At 45.8% G+C, this 19,093-nt stretch overlaps 1 protein-coding gene across 1 annotated transcript in view; it reads right to left on the bottom strand.

The window, feature by feature from the left end:
• The window catches only part of MTIF2 (mitochondrial translational initiation factor 2), a gene marked incomplete in the record, with an annotated part of 44,844 nt that overhangs the window by 8,179 nt on the left and 17,572 nt on the right, over positions 1-19,093 (bottom strand). Inside the window, 5 exon segments of the mRNA XM_034764308.1 lie at positions 1,176-1,316; positions 7,982-8,234; positions 9,472-9,676; positions 10,661-10,785; positions 16,842-16,981. Of these exon segments, the coding sequence (XP_034620199.1) occupies positions 1,176-1,316; positions 7,982-8,234; positions 9,472-9,676; positions 10,661-10,785; positions 16,842-16,981 (864 nt within the window).

Genomic DNA, 19,093 nt, shown 5'->3' with positions numbered 1-19,093 from the left:
AAATTATAATCCTCTTTTCTCTTCCTTTTTTAAAAAACACTTTTTAGAATCAGGAGTCAAGATATCCTGAAATTGAGCGCTAGTAAAAGCAACATTACTGATAGCAAAAAGGAAATTTTATAGTTTCCCCATTTTAACTTTTCCATCCGTTTTTAAAATCAGAGATCACTGCATGTACACTAAGCACCTCCAACAATGCTCTTACTTTAAGAAGAGTTGCTTCAATGGAAACCCCCACAAAATACTGTCCCTAGATCAGTGTAGTTGTAGCCATGTCAGTCCCAGGATATTAGAGACAAGATGGATGAGGTAACATCTTAAATTGGACCATCTTTGAAAAAGAGCTCTATGTGGCTCAAAAGCTTGTCTCTCTCCCCAACAGAAGATGGTCCAGTTAAAGATATTACCTCACCCACTTTGTCTCTCTAAATTCCTAGATGCTACAATCAGATGTAACAAAGCAGATAGATAGCTAGTCAGATCCTGTGATCTGGCTGAGCAATATGCTATATAAAGGAGCAGAATTGAAAGGGAGCTACTTATCTTGGGTCCAGAAAAGGCCAGCTCCTTATCTTGGTCTCCAGCATAAATCAGAGCAGTCTGAAGGAGGTTCTAATTTCTCCCAGCTATGGCCCAGGGCAGTTCCAGCAACTGGGGATCTAACAGGCATAGAGGCACTGCAGCCATGTCTCCTGGGCTAGGGGGAGGTTACAACAGGAACCACAATGCTGGCCAACCCCCTCCCACACCAGGACTCCCCTGCACAAAAAAATCCTCTGGGATCTGGTTAAGCCATTTTTCTGTCTGCTTTCCACTGCTGAAGCAGCGTAAGGCAACCAGAATAAGGGCTCAAATCTAGAGCACTGTCTCCAACACACAAGTTCGCAGGTATTGTCTACCACATTATAGACAATATAGTATTGTGTATACCTTTCTCTACATTACTTGCATTTTCACTAGATTTCTAGCAGGATACCTCTTTGCACAGATACTAGTATTTATTTTTCTGTGAAAGTAAACCATTTTTTATCAAATGAACAGGGTAGCTGTGCTTTCAGTTTTTGTTTCCCTGTGTAATAATTAATTAGCAATACAATCAATGTAAATGTGTATGAAACATAAAAATAAAGGATTTCATACGGATTGTAAGATCACTGTCTAAATTTATACTTTACCCTTAAATGTTTCAGCAAGATTTATGTCATTTTCACTGACATCCCCTACTCCAAAATGGATCACATCCAATTCACATTCATCGTCGGCATTATAGCTGTCCAGAATGTTTAGAATGGCCTCAGTGGAACCGTGTACATCACCTAAATAGATCAAATGTTCTATTACTAGGCATTGTAAAATCAGAATAAACAAGTATCAAAATTATAACAAACAAAAGACAAATGCTGCTACATGGGAATTCTAGATTGTACAATATCAACAAAAAATATCTGGTGCATTATTCTTTTTAGCACACAGAAGAGACTGCTGAACATACTGCACAAACTTGAAAGTGTGGTGTTCTATTCTGAAAAGTGACGGAACGCAACATCATTGGGGAAAGGAGGGGGGTCAATGTTTGTTACGTCTCAATGATTTTCAGATCAAGTTTGCTTAGTTTTACAAATACCGTGAGCCCTGCATATTCAGCCTGGGATATTAAAGTCAAGCTGGGTTCTTCCTGGCTCTTGCATCATCATCAATAAAGATTCTGCATGGCCTCAGCTCTACCAATGGAACACTATTGCCAATGGAGTTGAGTTGATATAACTGATGGCATTTTTGCAGACTGAGTCTACACAGATAGTCCTGCCACTGGAATTTAGGGCTCGATCCTGCAAATACTTGAGCATGTGAGTTATGTGTTTACACACACAGTTTCAGTAGGATTCCTCAAAGTTACTCACCTGCTTAAGTCTTTGCAGGATCAGTGCTTTAGTTAGCAATTCTGTTGCTAAGGTATGAACCAGAAGACAAGCCCATAGTTGCTGGTTCGCCAGGGCTGACAGTAGTAAAAATACATTTCTTAACAAAGTAAGCAGATAGCCTCTGAGTAGACCCAGGAAGCAGTTCTTCTGAGTAAGAATATGCCATACTTACATAGTAACTTTTCAGAGTAACACAATACTTTAAATTTATTGTAGTCATTAAGTTATGCTTACGTTAATTTTCATAAACAACCATTTCCTTCAGGAAGTTCTTCCTCAAAAGATTACAAGCCAGTGCTTAATTTTAGGACTGGAACAGAGTGTTTTCTTACTCTGGTAAGAACTGTGGTTATTTAAGACATTTTCATACAGATTCCACTCTAGGGGTGCATGCAGCCCACATGCACAAGACTGGATTCTTTTGAATAGCAATGTCTGTTGCGGCTGCCCCTGTGCCTTGAACACTCGCTTGCTCCCTGCAGCCAAGTGTATTAAAAGCGGGGTGCACATCTCAGTTCCTTCACCAACAAGAATCTCAGGAGCAGGTCTCCAATTAGCAGGGATGAAAGGGTGTGTGTGGAATCTGTGGATAACACATCTCAAAGAACCACAGGTATTGTAGGGTAACTGTTTAAGTGATTGTCCACAGATACCACTCTTGGTGACTAACAAACAGTTGCCCATTTACCGGTAGCTAGGCAGCAGGAGTTCTACTTTAATACAGATTGCAGGACTGCCATACCAAAGCTAGCATCCAATCTGGGCACTTGTGCCAGGGAATAGCACGTGGTAGATGTATAGATTGAGTTCCATGTTGCTTCCTATGCAGATGTTAATCAAATATGCTGCAGAGGCTGCTTCAGTTTTAATACGTCCAGGGGGATCTTTCTTAGCCAAATCATAACAAGTCCTGAAATAGTCAAGACCCACTCAATGATATAATCCTTTCAGTGAATGCCAAAAAGAGTCCAGAACAGGTGTGCACAGGAATGGATTGGTCCTATCCAAATAAAAGAGCAATGCTCTGATGACTTCAAATATATGGAGGTTTATTTCACCTGGAATAGACAAGGGAAGAACACAGGGAGATGAATCAACTGATTGATGTGAAAGTTGGAAACTCCCTTAGAGAGAAACTTTGGGTGAGCTCTGAGAGGAAAAGAAATTTATCTTTTCCAGCAGAGGGGAAGTTCTGTCAGCTGTGCCTTGTCTTGGGATCACCACTGAGGTTGATTTAGCAATGACATCCCATAGCCTCTCTGTAAGGAGAGTCTAACATCTGCCCCACTGAAAGGTGTCTCCGTGCCATGCATCAGAGCTGATACAGAGTCCTACATCTACTATAGTCAATACCTCAGTCAGTGCCAAGGAGGTGGGTAGTACATACCACAGGGATAGGTCTCAATATGGGCATACCCTGTGCCAAAATGGACCATACCAAAGTACTCTGTGCCACGGGCTTCAGTGCTGTGGTTGGTGCCTTGCTGTAGGTAGCAGAGGCAGTACAGTTGTTGCCTTCTATGATGAGATAACTGGCTCTGTGGATGAGGTGAAAGTAGTGGACATGTTATTCTTTGACTTTAGCAAAGCTTTTGATATGGTCTACCACAGTACTCTTGCCAGCAAGTTAAAGAAGTATGGGCTGGATGAATGGACTATAAGGTGGATAGAAAGCTGGCTAGATCATCGGGCTCAACAGGTAGTGATCAACGGCTCCACATCTAGTTGGCAACGGAGTGCACCGGGGTCAGTCCTGGGGCCGGTTTTGTTCAACATCTTTATTCATAATCCAGATGATGGGATGAATTGCACCCTCAGCAAGTTCACAGATGACACTAAGATGGGGGGAGAGGTAGATACACTGGAGGGTAGGGATAGGGCCCAGAGTGACCTAGACAAATTAGAGGATTGGGTCAAAAGAAATCTGATGAGGTTCAACAAGGACAAGTGCAGAGTCCTGCACTTAGGATGGAAGAAACTCATGCACCGCTACAGACTGGGGAACAACGGGCTAAGTAGCAGTTCTGCAGAAAAGGACCTAGGGGTTACAGTGGACGAGAAGCTGGATATGAGTCAGCAGTGTGCCCTTATTGCCAAGAAAGCCAATGGCATATTGGGCTGTATTAGTAGGAGCATTGCCAGCAGATCAAGGAAAGTGATTATTCCCCTCTATTTGGCACTGGTGAGACCATACCTGGAGTGTTGCATACAGTTTTGGTCCCCCCCACTACAGAAGGGATGTGGACGAAATGGAGAGAGTCCAGTGGAGGGCAACGAAAATGATTAGGGGGCTGGGACACATGATTTACAGAAGAGAAGAGTGAGGGGGGATTTGATAGCAACCTTCAACTACCTGAAGGGGGGTTCCAAAGAGGATGGAGCTAGGCTCTTCTCAGGGATGGCAGATGACAAAACAAGAAGCAACGGTCTCAAGTTGCAGTGGGGGAGATCTAGGTTGGATACAGTAACTCCTCACTTAAAGTCATCCCACTTAGGGTTGTTTCGTTGCTGATCAATTAGAGAACATGCTTGTTCAAAGTTGTGCAATGCTCCCTTATAATGTTGTTTGGCAGCTGCCTGCTTTGTCCACTGCTTGCAGAAAGAGCAGCCCGTTGGAGCTAGGTGGTGGGGGCTTAGAACCAGGGTGGACCGGCAGCCCCCATATCAGCTCCCTGCTCTCCTAAGTTCCCCGTGTGGCAGCCACCCAGCAGGCTAGCAATTGCTGGGCAGTGCAGCTGTCCTTCCCCCACTGCCGTGTGCAGCTCTGCCCTCTGCCTTGGAGCTGCTCCTGGGAACCTCCTGCTTGCTGTGCAGAGGGCGGGGGAGAGGGGTACTGTCAGGGTGTCCCCCTCCCCCAGCTCCTGTACCTTATCTCCACAGAGAAGGGGGGCGGAGAGAGACACAACAGGGCTCAGGACGGAGGGCGCTTGCTAGCAGCAGTTGCTATCTTAACTTGCTGATCTACTTAAAAAGGCAACGTACTTCGAGTGGGGTCAGCATACATAAAGGAGCAATATGCGTCTCTCTCTCACATACAGGGTGTGTCTCTGTCTCTCTCTGCCATGCTGTCTCCCCTCCCTCCATTCGTGCTGCTTTGTAGAGTGTGAGGCTACATTAACAACAACGTGTTAACCCTTGAGGGCTCAGCCGAATGCTAGCTCATCATTTAGCTGTAAGGCATTCCCTGGGAAATATCCCACCCTCTGACTTCACCACCTCAACCAAGCTTCAAAATCATCATTGCTGTGTACAGTATTGTTTGTTTAAAACTTATACTGTGTGTGTGTGTGTGTGTATATATATAAATAAAATACACACGCACGCACGCACACATACATACATATAGAGAGAGAAAGGTCTTTTGTCTGGCCAAAGAAAGTTCCCTGGAACCTAATCCCCCAACATTTACATTAATTCTTATGGGGAAATTGGATTTGCTTAACATTGTTTCGCTTAAAGTTGCATTTTTCGGGAACATAACTACAACGTTCAGCGAGGAGTTACTGTATTAGGAAACACTATTTCACTAGGAGGGTGGTGAAGCACTGGAATGGGTTACCTAGAGAGGTGGTGGAATCTCCATCCTTAGCGGTTTTTAAGGCCCGGCTTGACAAAACCCAAGCTGGGATGATTTAGTTGGTGTTGGTCTTGCTTTGAGCAGGGGATTGGACTAGATGACCTCCTGAGGTCTCTTCCAACCCTAATATTCTATGATTCTATTCTATGATTCTAAGATACCTGAAGCCTTCAGCACTTATGCTGCAGGATTCTGTTCTAGTTGCAGTTCCTGTCTCCTCAGCAACACAGGCCACTGAGAGCACATCAGATCTGTCCTCCGCTCTCTACACTGCCTTCCCATAGAACACAGCATCAAGTTCAAGGTTTTGGTCCTTATCTTCAAGGTGCTGCATGGCCTGGGCCCAGGATATCAAAAACATGGCCTAAACCTCCAGCATAAAGTGTGTGGTTAACAACTTTGCTTCTCTGGCACAATAGAACTCTCTACAATAAGGGTAAAACTCATCTGTGCAGGAGACAGAACTTTTTCTGAGGTCAGTCCCAGACTGGAATGAACTCCCCCCAAAATTAAGGACCATCACAAACCTCACCACTTTTTGCTCCAAGTGAAAGGTGCATTTCTTTAACCTGCATTAAATACAAATACATAGCAACATCTATATTTTTTTTTCTTTAAAAAAAAAAAAAAAATAAGTCTACCAGTACAAGACATACACCTCCCCCTGGGAAGAGGATCTCTAACATAGTAGTTTTCAAACTTTTTTTCTGGTGACCCAGTTGAAGGAAACTGTTGATGCCCACGACCCAACCGAGCTGGGAATGAGGGGTTCAGGATGTGGGAGGGGCTCCGGGTTGGGGGGAGGCTCAGGGCTGGGGCAGAGGGTTGGGATGCAGGAGGGTGTTAGGGCTCTGGGCTGGGGGTGCAGGCTCTGGCGTGGGGCTGGAGATGAGGGGTTTGGGGTGCTGGAAGGTAGCCACTAGCCTGCCTTAGCTGGGCAGCACTACCGACAAGACTATTAAAGTCCCGGTTGGTGGTGCTGACCAGAGCAAGGCGACCCAGTGCCTTAAATGCCACGACCCAGTACTGGGTCGCGACCCACAGTTTGAAAAACACTGCTCTAACAGACAACAGAGGACAGACTTTAGTCACACTGCTTAATGCACTACTGAAGGCACTCAGATACTATGGTGATGAGTGCGGTGTAAGAACCTACATAGAAATAGAATAGACTGTTGGTGTTGGCTTGGGTTTCGGTGTAGGTGCACTGAAATGGGACTCCACCTGTAGGCTTTTATACTAGTGAGCCTTACAGGAGACTTTCCATCTTGTTTTGGAAAGGGGAATAAGTATCTGGGAGAACTCCTTAAAAGCCTTTTCCGAAAATATTGCCAATATGGTTGGCAAGTAGAGCTTACGAGTGACAAGTTGCCCTGGAGCTTGGGGTGGCATCTCAGCTCATTGGGGCACTCAAAGCATGGGATAGGCCAGGGGTTGACAACCTTTCAGAAGTGGTGTGCCAAGTCTTCATTTATTCACTCTAATTTAAGGTTTTGCGTGCCAGTAATACATTTTAACGTTTTTAGAAAGTCTCTTTCTATAAGTCTATATTATATAACTAAACTATTGTTGTATGTAAAGTAAATACGGTTTTTAAAATGATTAAGAAGCTTCATTTAAAATTAAATTAAAATGCAGAACCCCCCGGACCGGTGGACTGGACCCAGGCAGTGTGAGTGCCACTGAAAATCAGCTCGCATGCCGCCTTCGGCATGCATGCCATAGGTTGCCTACCCCGGGATAGGCCCTGTATCTGGAGTGTCTTAAAAAGTCTGTCAAAATCTGATAAGGCTTGCATGGACCTTTCCTAGAGGACGTGTTTCTGTTTTGCCTCCCTCATTATTTGAGTCCTTTTGGAGAAGGACTTGGCAATCGAGCAGCACTCTGGAGCAAGGTCCTCTCCAGGGCACAGGAGCATCAGAAGCATCTGTGATGGCATCCCTGTGTCACAGGAGGGACAGACCTTAAAACCTAGTGACCTGCAGTCAGTCATTTTAAGTTCTTATCTGGGGGGTGGAAGTGGCCATTATACAAGGGAGAGGGGTGTGTACACGGAGTAAGACTCTTGTACAAAGGAAGAGAAAACCTATCACTACTCTAAATCTAAGGGGTTTTTGTTTTTTAAAAGTCAACGGGCAAAGAAAACTTATCTAAGCAAAAAATAAACTAATAGAACTATGTCAGCTAACTTGCTCAGGGCAAGGGATGTGAACACTATAGGGTGCCATCTCACAGCCACAGGCAGTAAGGAACAAAATGTGCATTGTGGCCACCCCATCCTTTATACCCTCAGCTACAAGAAGAAAGAAGGGCACAGGTGAAACCCCAACAGTGTTATTCACAAGAATCAGATCTCACGCACCAGGAGTGGAATCTGTGTGGATACTCACTCAAAGAAAAACCTACAATTACAATAGGTTTAAATTTAGACTTGGGAAATATGCACTAAAACAATTGCAAAGTCAACTGAACATGACAGCACCTTTAACAATTACAAGTAGCACGTTTCTGTCACTCTCCACTCTCTCTTTAGACCTCATAGCTATTAGATGTTTGTTGGTTTTATACAATGCTGCTTTTCTCTGTCTCCAGGTCAGATTGGATAGGCTCTCTCGTTCTTTCTTGTATGCATCTTTGTGTTCCTTTTGCTTTGTTTCAATAACTTCCATATCCTGTTTGATTTTCTCCTGTTGTTCAGCATAGTTTCTCCAGTCAACAACTTCATGTGCCCTTTGCTTGGCAGAAGAGACAGCACTGTTACTTATCAATATATAGTACTGGGCAGCTTGGTCTTAAAACACTTTTCTAGATGATTATCTGATGAACACCATTCAAGCACTTTCTTGATTTTAACTTTGTTTTGCTTTTAATTTTAAGTATTATTTTACAGTCTAGCTAAACAAACCATCTCATGTCACAGAAGACAACAGGAGAGGTGCCCAACATAGACAAGTTCTCAAGCCAACATACAAGGGCATGATAACCATTCCATAAACTACTGGGGAATAAACTGCATTATTTTGCTCCTAGGAATCTCTCACCTCACTTCATGGCACCAAAAAACTGACACCAGAACCATTTATCCAAAGCAACAAACAGAATCCTAAATGGATTTAGGAAACATACAATGGCCAATTCATAAAAGATTGTTGTAGCCTCTCTGCAGATTATTTGATATCAAAGTCACTGGAAAGGTATATCTGAGGGACTCCAAGGACACAAGGAGAACGCTGACGTGAGAAACCTGATATCAGGGGTGGGTTTCTGACATTTGGTCTTACGAAAGGGTCAGGGGGAAAACACAGGAAGCTTTGAAGAGGCTGGAGTCTTAAATGATACTGCTTGTTCCCTCTAATGACACAAACAGTACCTATCTGCATTAGCTTTGGCAGAGTTTAAGTTAAAACAAGTTATGCACACCAATTTCTTTGTTTTATTTTGAGTCTCATTAATTCTAAGATTAAGAATAATGAGCCCATTAAGTTTTGGTTTATTTTGTGTCATGTTTTAAAGTTATTATTATTATATGCTACTGAAGAGGAGACAACCTAAGTCCTTGGAGAGGTATTTGGGAAGAAATTAGTAATTATTCCTGGACACTCAGCCAAGGCAATACTGAAAGAGAAGCCACCCAGACACCAGCTACAGTCGAGCAGAGGCATAGGGAAACAAGAGACCACAGGTTACACTTCCATCTCACTGAGAGATCACTTTCTTTGGCTAAATGTGGAGCAGATCAATGTGGAAGTGCTGGAGGAGGGGAGGGAATAAGGGTTATGTGTTTCATTGGGTTCTTCAATCCTTTTGTGGAAAACCTATTCCAGGCCACATTTAGTACCCAGGTTTTGTATTCAAGCCTTAGTTACTATGGCTCATTTTCAATGAACGTTACCATTTTTGTACTTAATTCTATCTATGTTACATACCGCAATACAAGTGTATTAGCTATGCATTAAGTTATTCTTGCTGTACCTCAGATTCTACTTCAAGGATTTCAGCTCCTGCTGAAGGGACTTCCTTCCAGCCCACAATTTCTACCGGCATGCTGGGAGTTGCTTCATCTACTGTTTTGCCATTCTCATCAAACATCAGGCGCACTTTTGCCCAGCTTTTACCTGCAACCAGAATACATCCTTTTCTCAGAGTTCCTCTCTGGACTATGGCCGTGGTTACTGGACTAGGAGGAGGAGAAAGGGAAAGACAGACAAAATTAAGTTTGCTATCATATTTACAGTGACATGCCTTTAAGTAAAGATGAAAAAAGCAAATATAGAACAGTATGTGCTATGATCTCAGAACACATCTGTTAAACATTTCACCACCATGCAGAGGAAGTTTTAAAGGAGACTTGCAAAGGAAAAAAATGGGCTGTATCCTTTTTAGTATCTTTAGATGTATAAAGATGTTAAAAATTCAGCAATCTCCTCCTCTTCCTTTAGGCACTGAGAAAACTCACAAAATACGTGATACCAAACAGTCCTCCAAAAAATCCAGGAAGTAACAGACACATTGCTTATATTTCTAAGGTAATAAACATCAAACAGAATTTGTTGAAAAGAAACCTTCCAGGCTCCCTTTATATTTAAAAAAATATATATAAAAAAAATTGATTTCTTTCTTTTCCAGGTACCCTTTAAATATCACCATTTTAAAGAACAAAGAGACACTTTTTAGTGGATGGTTCATAAAAAGTTTTCTATTTTATAGTAAGTAAACTACATAGGTTAAAAAATTGTCAGATTGATATTCATGGATTTTTTAAAAAAATCTGTGTTTTAATATTTTATTTAAATAAGTTTAGTTTATGTTTTACCATTTATGCTGTCTGCTTATACAACACTTTGTTCCACTGAAAAATAAAACAGCCCAGTCAGTTTCTAACTATTCATTTTCTGGTTCCCATGCAGTAAGGCAATAAATACTGCAACATTTGGATTGCAAACATTGCTGAGGAACTGTTAAACCCAAACAACAATCTTTTTTTTCATTTAAAAATATTAGAGTTTTATAATTTATTCTCCCCTTCCTCCCCCCCCCCCCCAATTAAAACCTACATTTTGGAAACCACCTAGACAGTGACTCTTTAACCAAGTCAACTGAAATAAACTTTACAGAAACATTAATTAAAGTTGAAAGGAAGACAGATGATTAGCTGACCTACCCTCTTCCTTGATCTGTGCGAGATTCTATTATGGTTCCCTCTACTAGGCCTGTGGAGTCTGCCTTCAGTTCCAACACCTCTGCTAGAGCAACAGTTGCCTCTGCTAAAGCCATCAGGTTGTCACCCTGTACCAAACAACATAGAATCATAGAATATCAGGGTTGGAAGGGACCTCAGGAGGTCATCTAGTCCAACCCCCTGCTCAAAGCAGGACCAATTCCCAACTAAATCATCCCAGCCAGGGCTTTGTCAAGCCGGGCCTTAAAAACCTCCAAGGAAGGAGACTCCACCACCTCCCTAGGTAACACATTCCAGTGCTTCATCACCCTCCTAGTGAAATAGTTTTTCCTAATATCCAACCTGGACCTCCCCCACTGCAACTTGAGACCATTGCTCCTTGTTCTGTCATCTGCCACCACTGAGAACAGCCGAGCTCCATCCTCTTTGGAACCCCCCTTCAGGTAGTTGAAGGCTGCTATCAAATCCCGCCTCATTTTTCTCTTCTGGAGACTAAACAATCCCAGTTCCCTCAGCCTTTCCTCATAAGTCATGTGCTCCAGACTCTAATCATTTTTGTTGCCCTCCGTTGGACTCTTTCCAATTTTTCCACAGTTAAGAATTAAGGAGGCAGATAATTCCAATAGGATCAGAGGATGAATTTTCAGTACCAACATCTGTCCAATACACATGATCCATAGTTTCCAATTCCACAATGCGATCCAATAGACCAGGCCTCTGCACCTGTGCAGAGGGTCATTGAAGTAATACATGGTCATGGCCTAAGGGTATGTCTACACTACGAGAGTAGTTCGATTTTACTTAAAATCGGTTCCACAAATTCGATATTACAAAGTCGAACGTGTGTATCCACACTAAGGACAGTAATTCGACTTTGTGAGTCCACACTAACGGGGCAAGCGTTGACATTGGAAGCGGTGCACTGTGGGCAGCTATCCCACAGTTCCCGCAATCCCCGCTGCCCATTGGAATTCTGGGTCGAGCCCCCAGTGCCTGCTGGGGCAAAAAATGTGTCGAGGGTGGTTTTGGGTAACTGTCGTCATTCAACTGTCACTCCCGCCCTCCCTCCCTGAAAGCGCCGGCGGACAATCACTTCGCGCACTTTTCTGGCGAGTGACAGTGCGGATGCCACAGCACTGCGAGCATGGAGCCCGCTGCGACCATCGCTGCAGTTATGGCCGTTGTCAACACCTCGCACCTTATCATCCACCTTTTTCAGAGTCAGATGCTGAGAAATCGGGCGAGGAGGCTACAGCAGCGCGGTGAGGACATTAAGTCTGAGAGGGGCACAGACCTCTCACAAAGCACGGGACCCCGTGCCGTGAACATCATGGTGGCAATGGGTCATGTTGATGCTGTGGAACGGCGATTCTGGGCCCAGGAAACAAGCACAGACTGGTGGGATCGCATAGTGCTGCAGGTCTGGGATGAATCACAGTGGCTGCGAAACTTTCGGATGCGTAAGGGAACTTTCCTAGAACTTTGTGAGTTGCTGTCCCCTGCCCTGAAGCGCAAGGACACCCGGATGTGAGCAGCCCTGACTGTCCAGAAGCGAGTGGCCATAGCCCTCTGGAAGCTTGCAACGCCAGACAGCTACCGGTCAGTCGCGAACCACTTTGGCGTGGGCAAATCTGCCGTGGGGGTTGCTGTGATGCAAGTAGCCAACGCAATCATTGAGCTACTGCTATCAAAGGTAGTGACCCTGGGAAACGTGCAGGTCATCATAGATGGCTTCGCCGCGATGGGATTCCCAAACTGCGGTGGGGCTATAGATGGAACTCACATCCCTATCCTGGGACCGGAGCACCAGGCCAGCCAGTACATTAACCGAAAGGGCTACTTTTCAATGGTGCTGCAAGCACTGGTGGACCATAGGGGACGTTTTACAAACATCAACATTGGACGGCCGGGCAAGGTTCATGACGCTCGTGTTTTCAGGAACTCTGGTCTGTTTAGACGGCTGCAGGAAGGTATTTACTTCCCGGACCACAAAGTAACTGTTGGGAATGTGGACATGCCTATAGTGATCCTCGGGGACCCTGCCTACCTGCTAATGCCCTGGCTCATGAAGCCCTATACAAGCGCCCTGGACACTGAAAAAGAACTCAACTACCGTCTGAGCAAGTGCAGAATGGTGGTGGAGTGTGCTTTTGGACGTCTCAAGGTGAGATGGAGAAGCTTACTGACTCGCTCTGATCTCAGCAAAACCAATATCCCCATTGTTATTGCAGCTTGCTGTGTGCTCCACAATCTCTGAGAGCAAGGGGGAGACCTTTATGGCGGGGTGGGAGGTTGAGGCAAATAGCCTGGCTGCTGATTACGCCCAGCCAGACAGCCGTGCAATTAGAAGAGCCCAGCGGGATGCGCTGTGCATCTGGGAGGCTCTGAAAGCTAGGTTCCTCAGTGAGCAGGGTAACCTGTGACTATTAAGTTTGTTTAAAGAGAAGCTGAACCTGCCCCCGTTTCTTTACCCACTTAATGTTGACTATCCTCTGCAGTTACATACCCCGTTCCCTCCATTGCCCTCCTTCCAACACACGTTTAAAAATAAAATAAATGGAACTTTGTTAATTAACACCGTTTTCTTTATTACGGATTTCGCGGTAAAGTGTTGAAACTGGGACGCAGACTGTGGTGGGGAGCGGGCGTAGTGATGGAAAGAACGCTTCTAAACTCGAGGAATGACAGGCTCCTGCTCCTAGAGCTGTCCGCAGTGGTGGACTGGTTGTTTCAACAGAGCCTGCCACCCCTCCTTTTCCCAATACTAACATTCCCCTAATTCAAAGCAGGTCACCATGAGCGACATCACTCTGATGAGGATTTCTGACACAGAGAAAGACCGCATGCTGCGTGAATGCCAGCAAAAACCAGGGCCGTATGCGGCCATGCTCTGCGAGGCAATGATCCCAGAGTACTTGATGATAGCCTGGCGCGGAAAAGTTTCCTACCACGGAGGACGCAATAAGGCCGCTCTCCCCAGGAACCTCATGCAAAGGCTTTCCAATTACCTCCAGGAGAGCTTCGTGGAGATGTCCCATGAGAATTTCAGCTCTATCCCCGGACATATAGACCTTATTTTCCAGTAGCTGCACTGGCAAGGACTAAAAAGTAGAGCGCCTAAGGCAAACTAATCATGAAAAACCCATTGTTAATATTCCTGTTCGGTTCAAAATAAATGTTTACATGTTTAAAATACTTACCGACTGATCCTTCCCCTGATTCAGGGTCCAGGTTAACGCCTGGGGAGGGTTGGTAGGGGATCTCCGTGAGGGTGATGAAGAGATCCTGGCTGTCATGGAAATCAGCGTTGTAAGCGCTGTCGACTGTCTCGTCCTCCTCATCTCCTTCCTCATCTTCCCCGTCCGCTAACATCTCCGTGGAAGCGGCCGTCGACAATATCCCATCCTCAGAGTCCACGGTCAGTGGTGGGGTAGTGGTGGCGGCCGCTTCTAGAATGGAATGCAGTGCCTCGTAGAAACAGCATGTCTGGGGCTGGGATCCGGAGTGTCCGTTTGACTCTTTGGTCTTCTGGTACCCTTGTCTCAGCTCCTTGATTTTCACGCGGCACTGCATTGCATCCCGGCTGTATCCTCTCTCCGTCATGGCTTTGGAGATCTTCTCTTAGATCTTCACATTCCGTTTTTTCCGATCGCAGCTCCGAAAGCACGGACTCATCGCCCCACACAGCAATCAGATCCAAGACTCTTTCTATTCAGCGACTGCATGGTCACCTCTGCTGGAGAGCTCTGCATCGTTGCCTGTGCTGCTGAGCTCACCACGATGTCCAAACAGGAAATGAGATTCAAACTGGCCAGACAGGAAAAGGAATTCAAATTTTCCCGGGGCTTTTCCTGTGTGGCTGGTCAGAGCATCCGAGCTCGGACTGCTGTCCAGAGCATCAACAGAGTGGTGCACTGTGGGATAGCTCCCCGAGCTATTAGCGTCGAATTCCATCCACACCTACCTTAATTCGACATGGCCATGTCGAATTTAGCACTACTCCCCTCGTCGGGGAGGAGTACAGAAATCGAATTAAAGAGACTTCTATGTCGAACTAAATAGGTTCATTGTGTGGACGGGTGCAGGGCGTCGAGACCCAGGTCGGAGTCCTGACACGGGTTTTGCCGAGTCTTGGCCCGTCGAGGCCGATGGAGCTTGGGACGTTCTGGCGACCGAACAGGCCCCGGGCTGGTTCGGTACCTGCTGCCACAGCACCCACTGGCACCACTATCCCTGCCACAGGGTTCCGTAGCCTTGGGCTTGCTGGGTACCGGGAGGTACAACGAGTCCCGGCGGGGCCACACGGCCCGAGGATGGGAAGGGGACCGAGGCCAAGGTGGTTGAAGAGCGCTCGGTGCCGCGGGAGCGGTGCCTGTGGTGGCATCTCCCTCGTGATCTGGACCTCGAAGACGAGGAACGGTACCCTCTGGACAAGCTGCTTCGGTAGCCGTGACGACGCCACGAAGCACGGTGCCTTGACGCCGAGGTACCTCGACACCGAGGTACCATGCGGGGAGCCTCTGCTGTGGCATCTGGTCGAACAGGAGCTGGAGCGCGAACGACGCCACCTGTCACGTCAAGATCTGCTCCGGTACTCACGTCGGGCCAGGGAGCGATCCCGGTGCCTCTCCTGGTGCCTGCGCTAATTGGCGGGTGGGGCAGGAGGGGCCCACGGTTCCCGTCTCGGCAGCGGGACAGAGGGTCTGGGAGGCGTCGATGGCGGCCGGGTGTCGCTTGACGAGCGGCCGCTGTGCATCAAGCGGTGCGGAGAGTGATCTTTGGAGCAAGAGCCACTGCTCACCGAAGAAGCCGGACGGTCCCCTAAGGGGGGCTTATCCCGAGACCTGGGGGTCGTACTAGCTGCGAGCTTGGCATGGGCAAAGACATAATGTCCTTTGCCACCTGCACTGCCTCCGGCGTCGACAGCATCCGTACCTGGGACGTCTGGGTCGACTGCACCGGGCTGCTCCGCTCCACTCGAGTTGGAAGTCTTAAGCCTGGGGGGAACTGAGGGCTGCCCTGCGTGGGACCAGCCTCCCCCTTATCCTTGTCGCGGCATCGTTGCGAGGCTGAGCTCTTCCCCTGCTTTTTGGCAGGAGAGCGGCGCCTGCTGGTCGAAGGGGCCTCGCTGCGTACTGACGATGCGGCGGCCGGCATCCGAGTCCGATCTGCGCACCGGGGTCGGAGCCAACGCCAACTCCATCAGGAGAGCTCTGAGTCTGAAGTCCCTCTCCTTTTTAGTCCTTGGTTTGAACGACCTACAGATTTTACAATGGTCGCTAACATGAGTCTCACCCAGGCAGCGAAGACACTTAGCGTGGGGGTCGCTCCTGGGCATAGAGCGGCGTCACGAGTCGCACGACTTGAAGCCTGGAGCACGGGGCATGCCCCGGGTCCAAGCCAATGCTGAGAAAACGATCTGATGAACGGTACCACTAGAGAAGAGAAGGCTGCAGCGAAGCTGGAGCACAAGTTCCGACTATCTTCACTGGCGGCAAGAAGGAACTGAGGGTGGGGGGAGAGTGCAGCTCCCCTTATAGTGCGCTACAGCGGCACCACTCTAGGGGTCGCAGTGGTGCTCCCCACTACGGGTACTGCTAAAGGAAAAACTTCTGGCACCGGTGCACGTGGCGAGCACGCCCACCTATTGTGGAATACACAGGAGCAATCACTCGAAGAAGAACTAGGATTTCAGATTATAGTAATTAACTACCAGTTGTCTAGAGGAAACAGATTTATGAGACTTGCTCTCTCCTGCCAACTGTTCCCCAATGTCCAAACTTGTATTATGAAGGTTTATACTTGGTTTTGAAATATTCCTTTCTGCCTAACTTCAGCACTAACTCCTCTGTATGCCTTTTACTTAAAGTGCTAATATGAGTAAGTGACAGAAGTCTGGAACAAATGCCTCTGATTTTTGTTAGTGGGTAACTGGAAGTCTGTAATTCTACTGCTGGTCTCTTGCTCACTAAAGGCCTGAACCTGCAAGAAACTGAGAGCTCTTGGTTCCAACTGACTCCATTGGGAGTTCAGGGTACTCAGCATACTCAAGGAGTAGGCCCCAACTCAAAACTTGTATTTTCCAAGTGTCAAATCAAAGCATGGTCTGTATTCCACCTGGCAGAATTCCCCGAACATGACCATTCATCCACCAAAATTTTACCTTAAGTGCAGACATATGTACAGCCTGAACATCACCCCCATACTCTTCACAAACCACATCATGAGCCAGCAATTCTTTCTTCACTCTTTCAGGATCAGCTTCAGGTTTGTCACATTTGTTTATGGCAAGGATGATAGGAACTGAGAAAGAAATAAGTATATATCTCTCTTACACCAGTATCACAACATTTACCTAAGCTCTAAATTAAAGTAATGTGCCTTTTCTTCAGTTATTACTGTTTGCTATATGAAACACAAGTGACTCCTGTTTATACATTCAACAAGCACATTTGTTTGCACTAGGCTTAAAACTATGCTCATAAACTGTCCAAACATTGAAAATGACATTAATAAAATGATATCACTGCTGTTTTGGGTTGCAAAATTATGGGAAAACACAAGAAGTATTTTTTATTGTTTTTATTAAAACTGGTTCTAGTAACAATGCCATAAAGCCATGAAAACTAGCTCCAGAGTGACATTTTGTAAATAATGGATAGTAGTGCTAAAGTATCTTACCCAATAGAATGTTACTAATGTGTGTTATGCAGGAGGTCAGAGTAGATTATTACAATTAGGGTCCTACCAAATTCACACCAATGAAAAATGCGTCACAGAGCGTGACATCTGGTCTTTTGTCTGCTTTTACCCTACAATATACAGATTTCACAGGGGAGACTAATGTTTCTCAATTTGGGGGTCCTGACTCAACAGAGTTGCAGGAGGAGGGGGGGCCACCTGGTTATTTTAGGGAGGGGGCAGGTTGCAGTATTGCCACCCTTACTTCTGCGCTGCTGCCTTCAGAGCTGGGCGGCCAGAGAGAGGCGGGTGCTGACTGAGGGCCCAGCTTTGCAGGCAGCAGCCTAGAAATACAGGTGGCAATACCATACCATGCTGTCTACTTCTGCACTGCTGGTGGTGGTGGCTTTGCCTTCAGAGCTGGGCAGCTGGAAACTACAAGGCCCTTTTGGGTGAGGACCCCCAATTTGAGAAATGCTGGTCTCCTCCATGAAATCTGCATATTATAGGGTAAAAGCACACAAAAGACCAGATTTCGGGGTGGGGGGGGAGGGAGAGACCAGATTTCATAGTCCGTGACATGTTTTTCATGGCCTTGAATTTGGTAGGGCCCTACTTATAATCTATGAACCTATAATATTCAGTACTATCTATCCTAGCTATTTCTAAGATGCCTGTTACCAATATCTATATGAAGGAACCGCACTATATGCATCAGTCAACAAAGAGAATCAACACTACTGTTCATTTGTATTCACTAGCAAAATTAAAGAAGTAAGGAATAAATTCTGTTTACAAAAGCTAGAGGTGTAGTTATGCAGGTGTAACTATGGTAGAATTCTCCAAGTGCAAAGTTAGCTTCTCTCTGTCCCCCACAAATAAAGTTTTTAGATGTCCCATTCTGGGCTTTAAAACATATGTTTTAGGATGTGAACTGGAAATCTAGAAGGATTCTCACACCTGGTGGGTGCAGAAGCAGCAGGAAGGGAAACTCTTCATGCCCCCCTTTGCAGTGATCCATATAGCCAAGCTAAATGCAGCATTAATGGGTGTCAAAGGGGTTGCCACCTAGCCCTCCCACGCCCTCAGTCAAAGAAATTTATTATAACAGAGACTCTTCGGGAGCTGGGGGTCCACCCTCTGAGAACTGTAGAGGAAAAAAGCACCTTTTTCTCTTCTCTGTGCATCATCATATTGCTCTCAATTTCATCAAAAGTCAGAACAGTTTTGTGGTGGTGCATTTGCCAAAACTACTCTAGAACTTTTCATCTCCTCGCCACTCAAAGTGATTCTGCAAACTCCTGCCTAACACATACACTGTGAAAAATCTGGAATTTAAGCCCGGGTCAATTTGATGTAAAAGAGTTAATCACAATGCAACCTCGCTAAGGCTGCTAAAATCATGTGAGTGGCTCAAAATGGTAAATATCTTTTCATAGCATTGCTTTGATCCACTTTTCTTTTGGTGGTAGAAGAGCTAAAACTATACAAGATGCTCAAGAAGAAAACCCTGAGATAGCAAAAGAACCAGCAGCATATTTCAAAAATGTCTCTTTAGCAAGTATCAGGGGGTAGCCGTGTTAGTCTGTATCTACAAAAACAACAAGGAGTCTGGTGGCACCTTAAAGACTAACAGATTTATTTGGGCATAAGCTTTCGTGAGTAAAAACCTCACGAAAGCTTATGCCCAAATAAATCTGTTAGTCTTTAAGGTGCCACCAGACTCCTTGTTGT

The sequence above is a fragment of the Trachemys scripta genome, chromosome 3 (assembly GCF_013100865.1).
Source record: "Trachemys scripta elegans isolate TJP31775 chromosome 3, CAS_Tse_1.0, whole genome shotgun sequence".
NCBI lineage: Eukaryota > Metazoa > Chordata > Testudines > Emydidae > Trachemys > Trachemys scripta.
The sequence above is the reverse complement of the archived record's forward strand: the minus strand, read 5'-3'. Positions and strand labels throughout refer to the sequence as shown.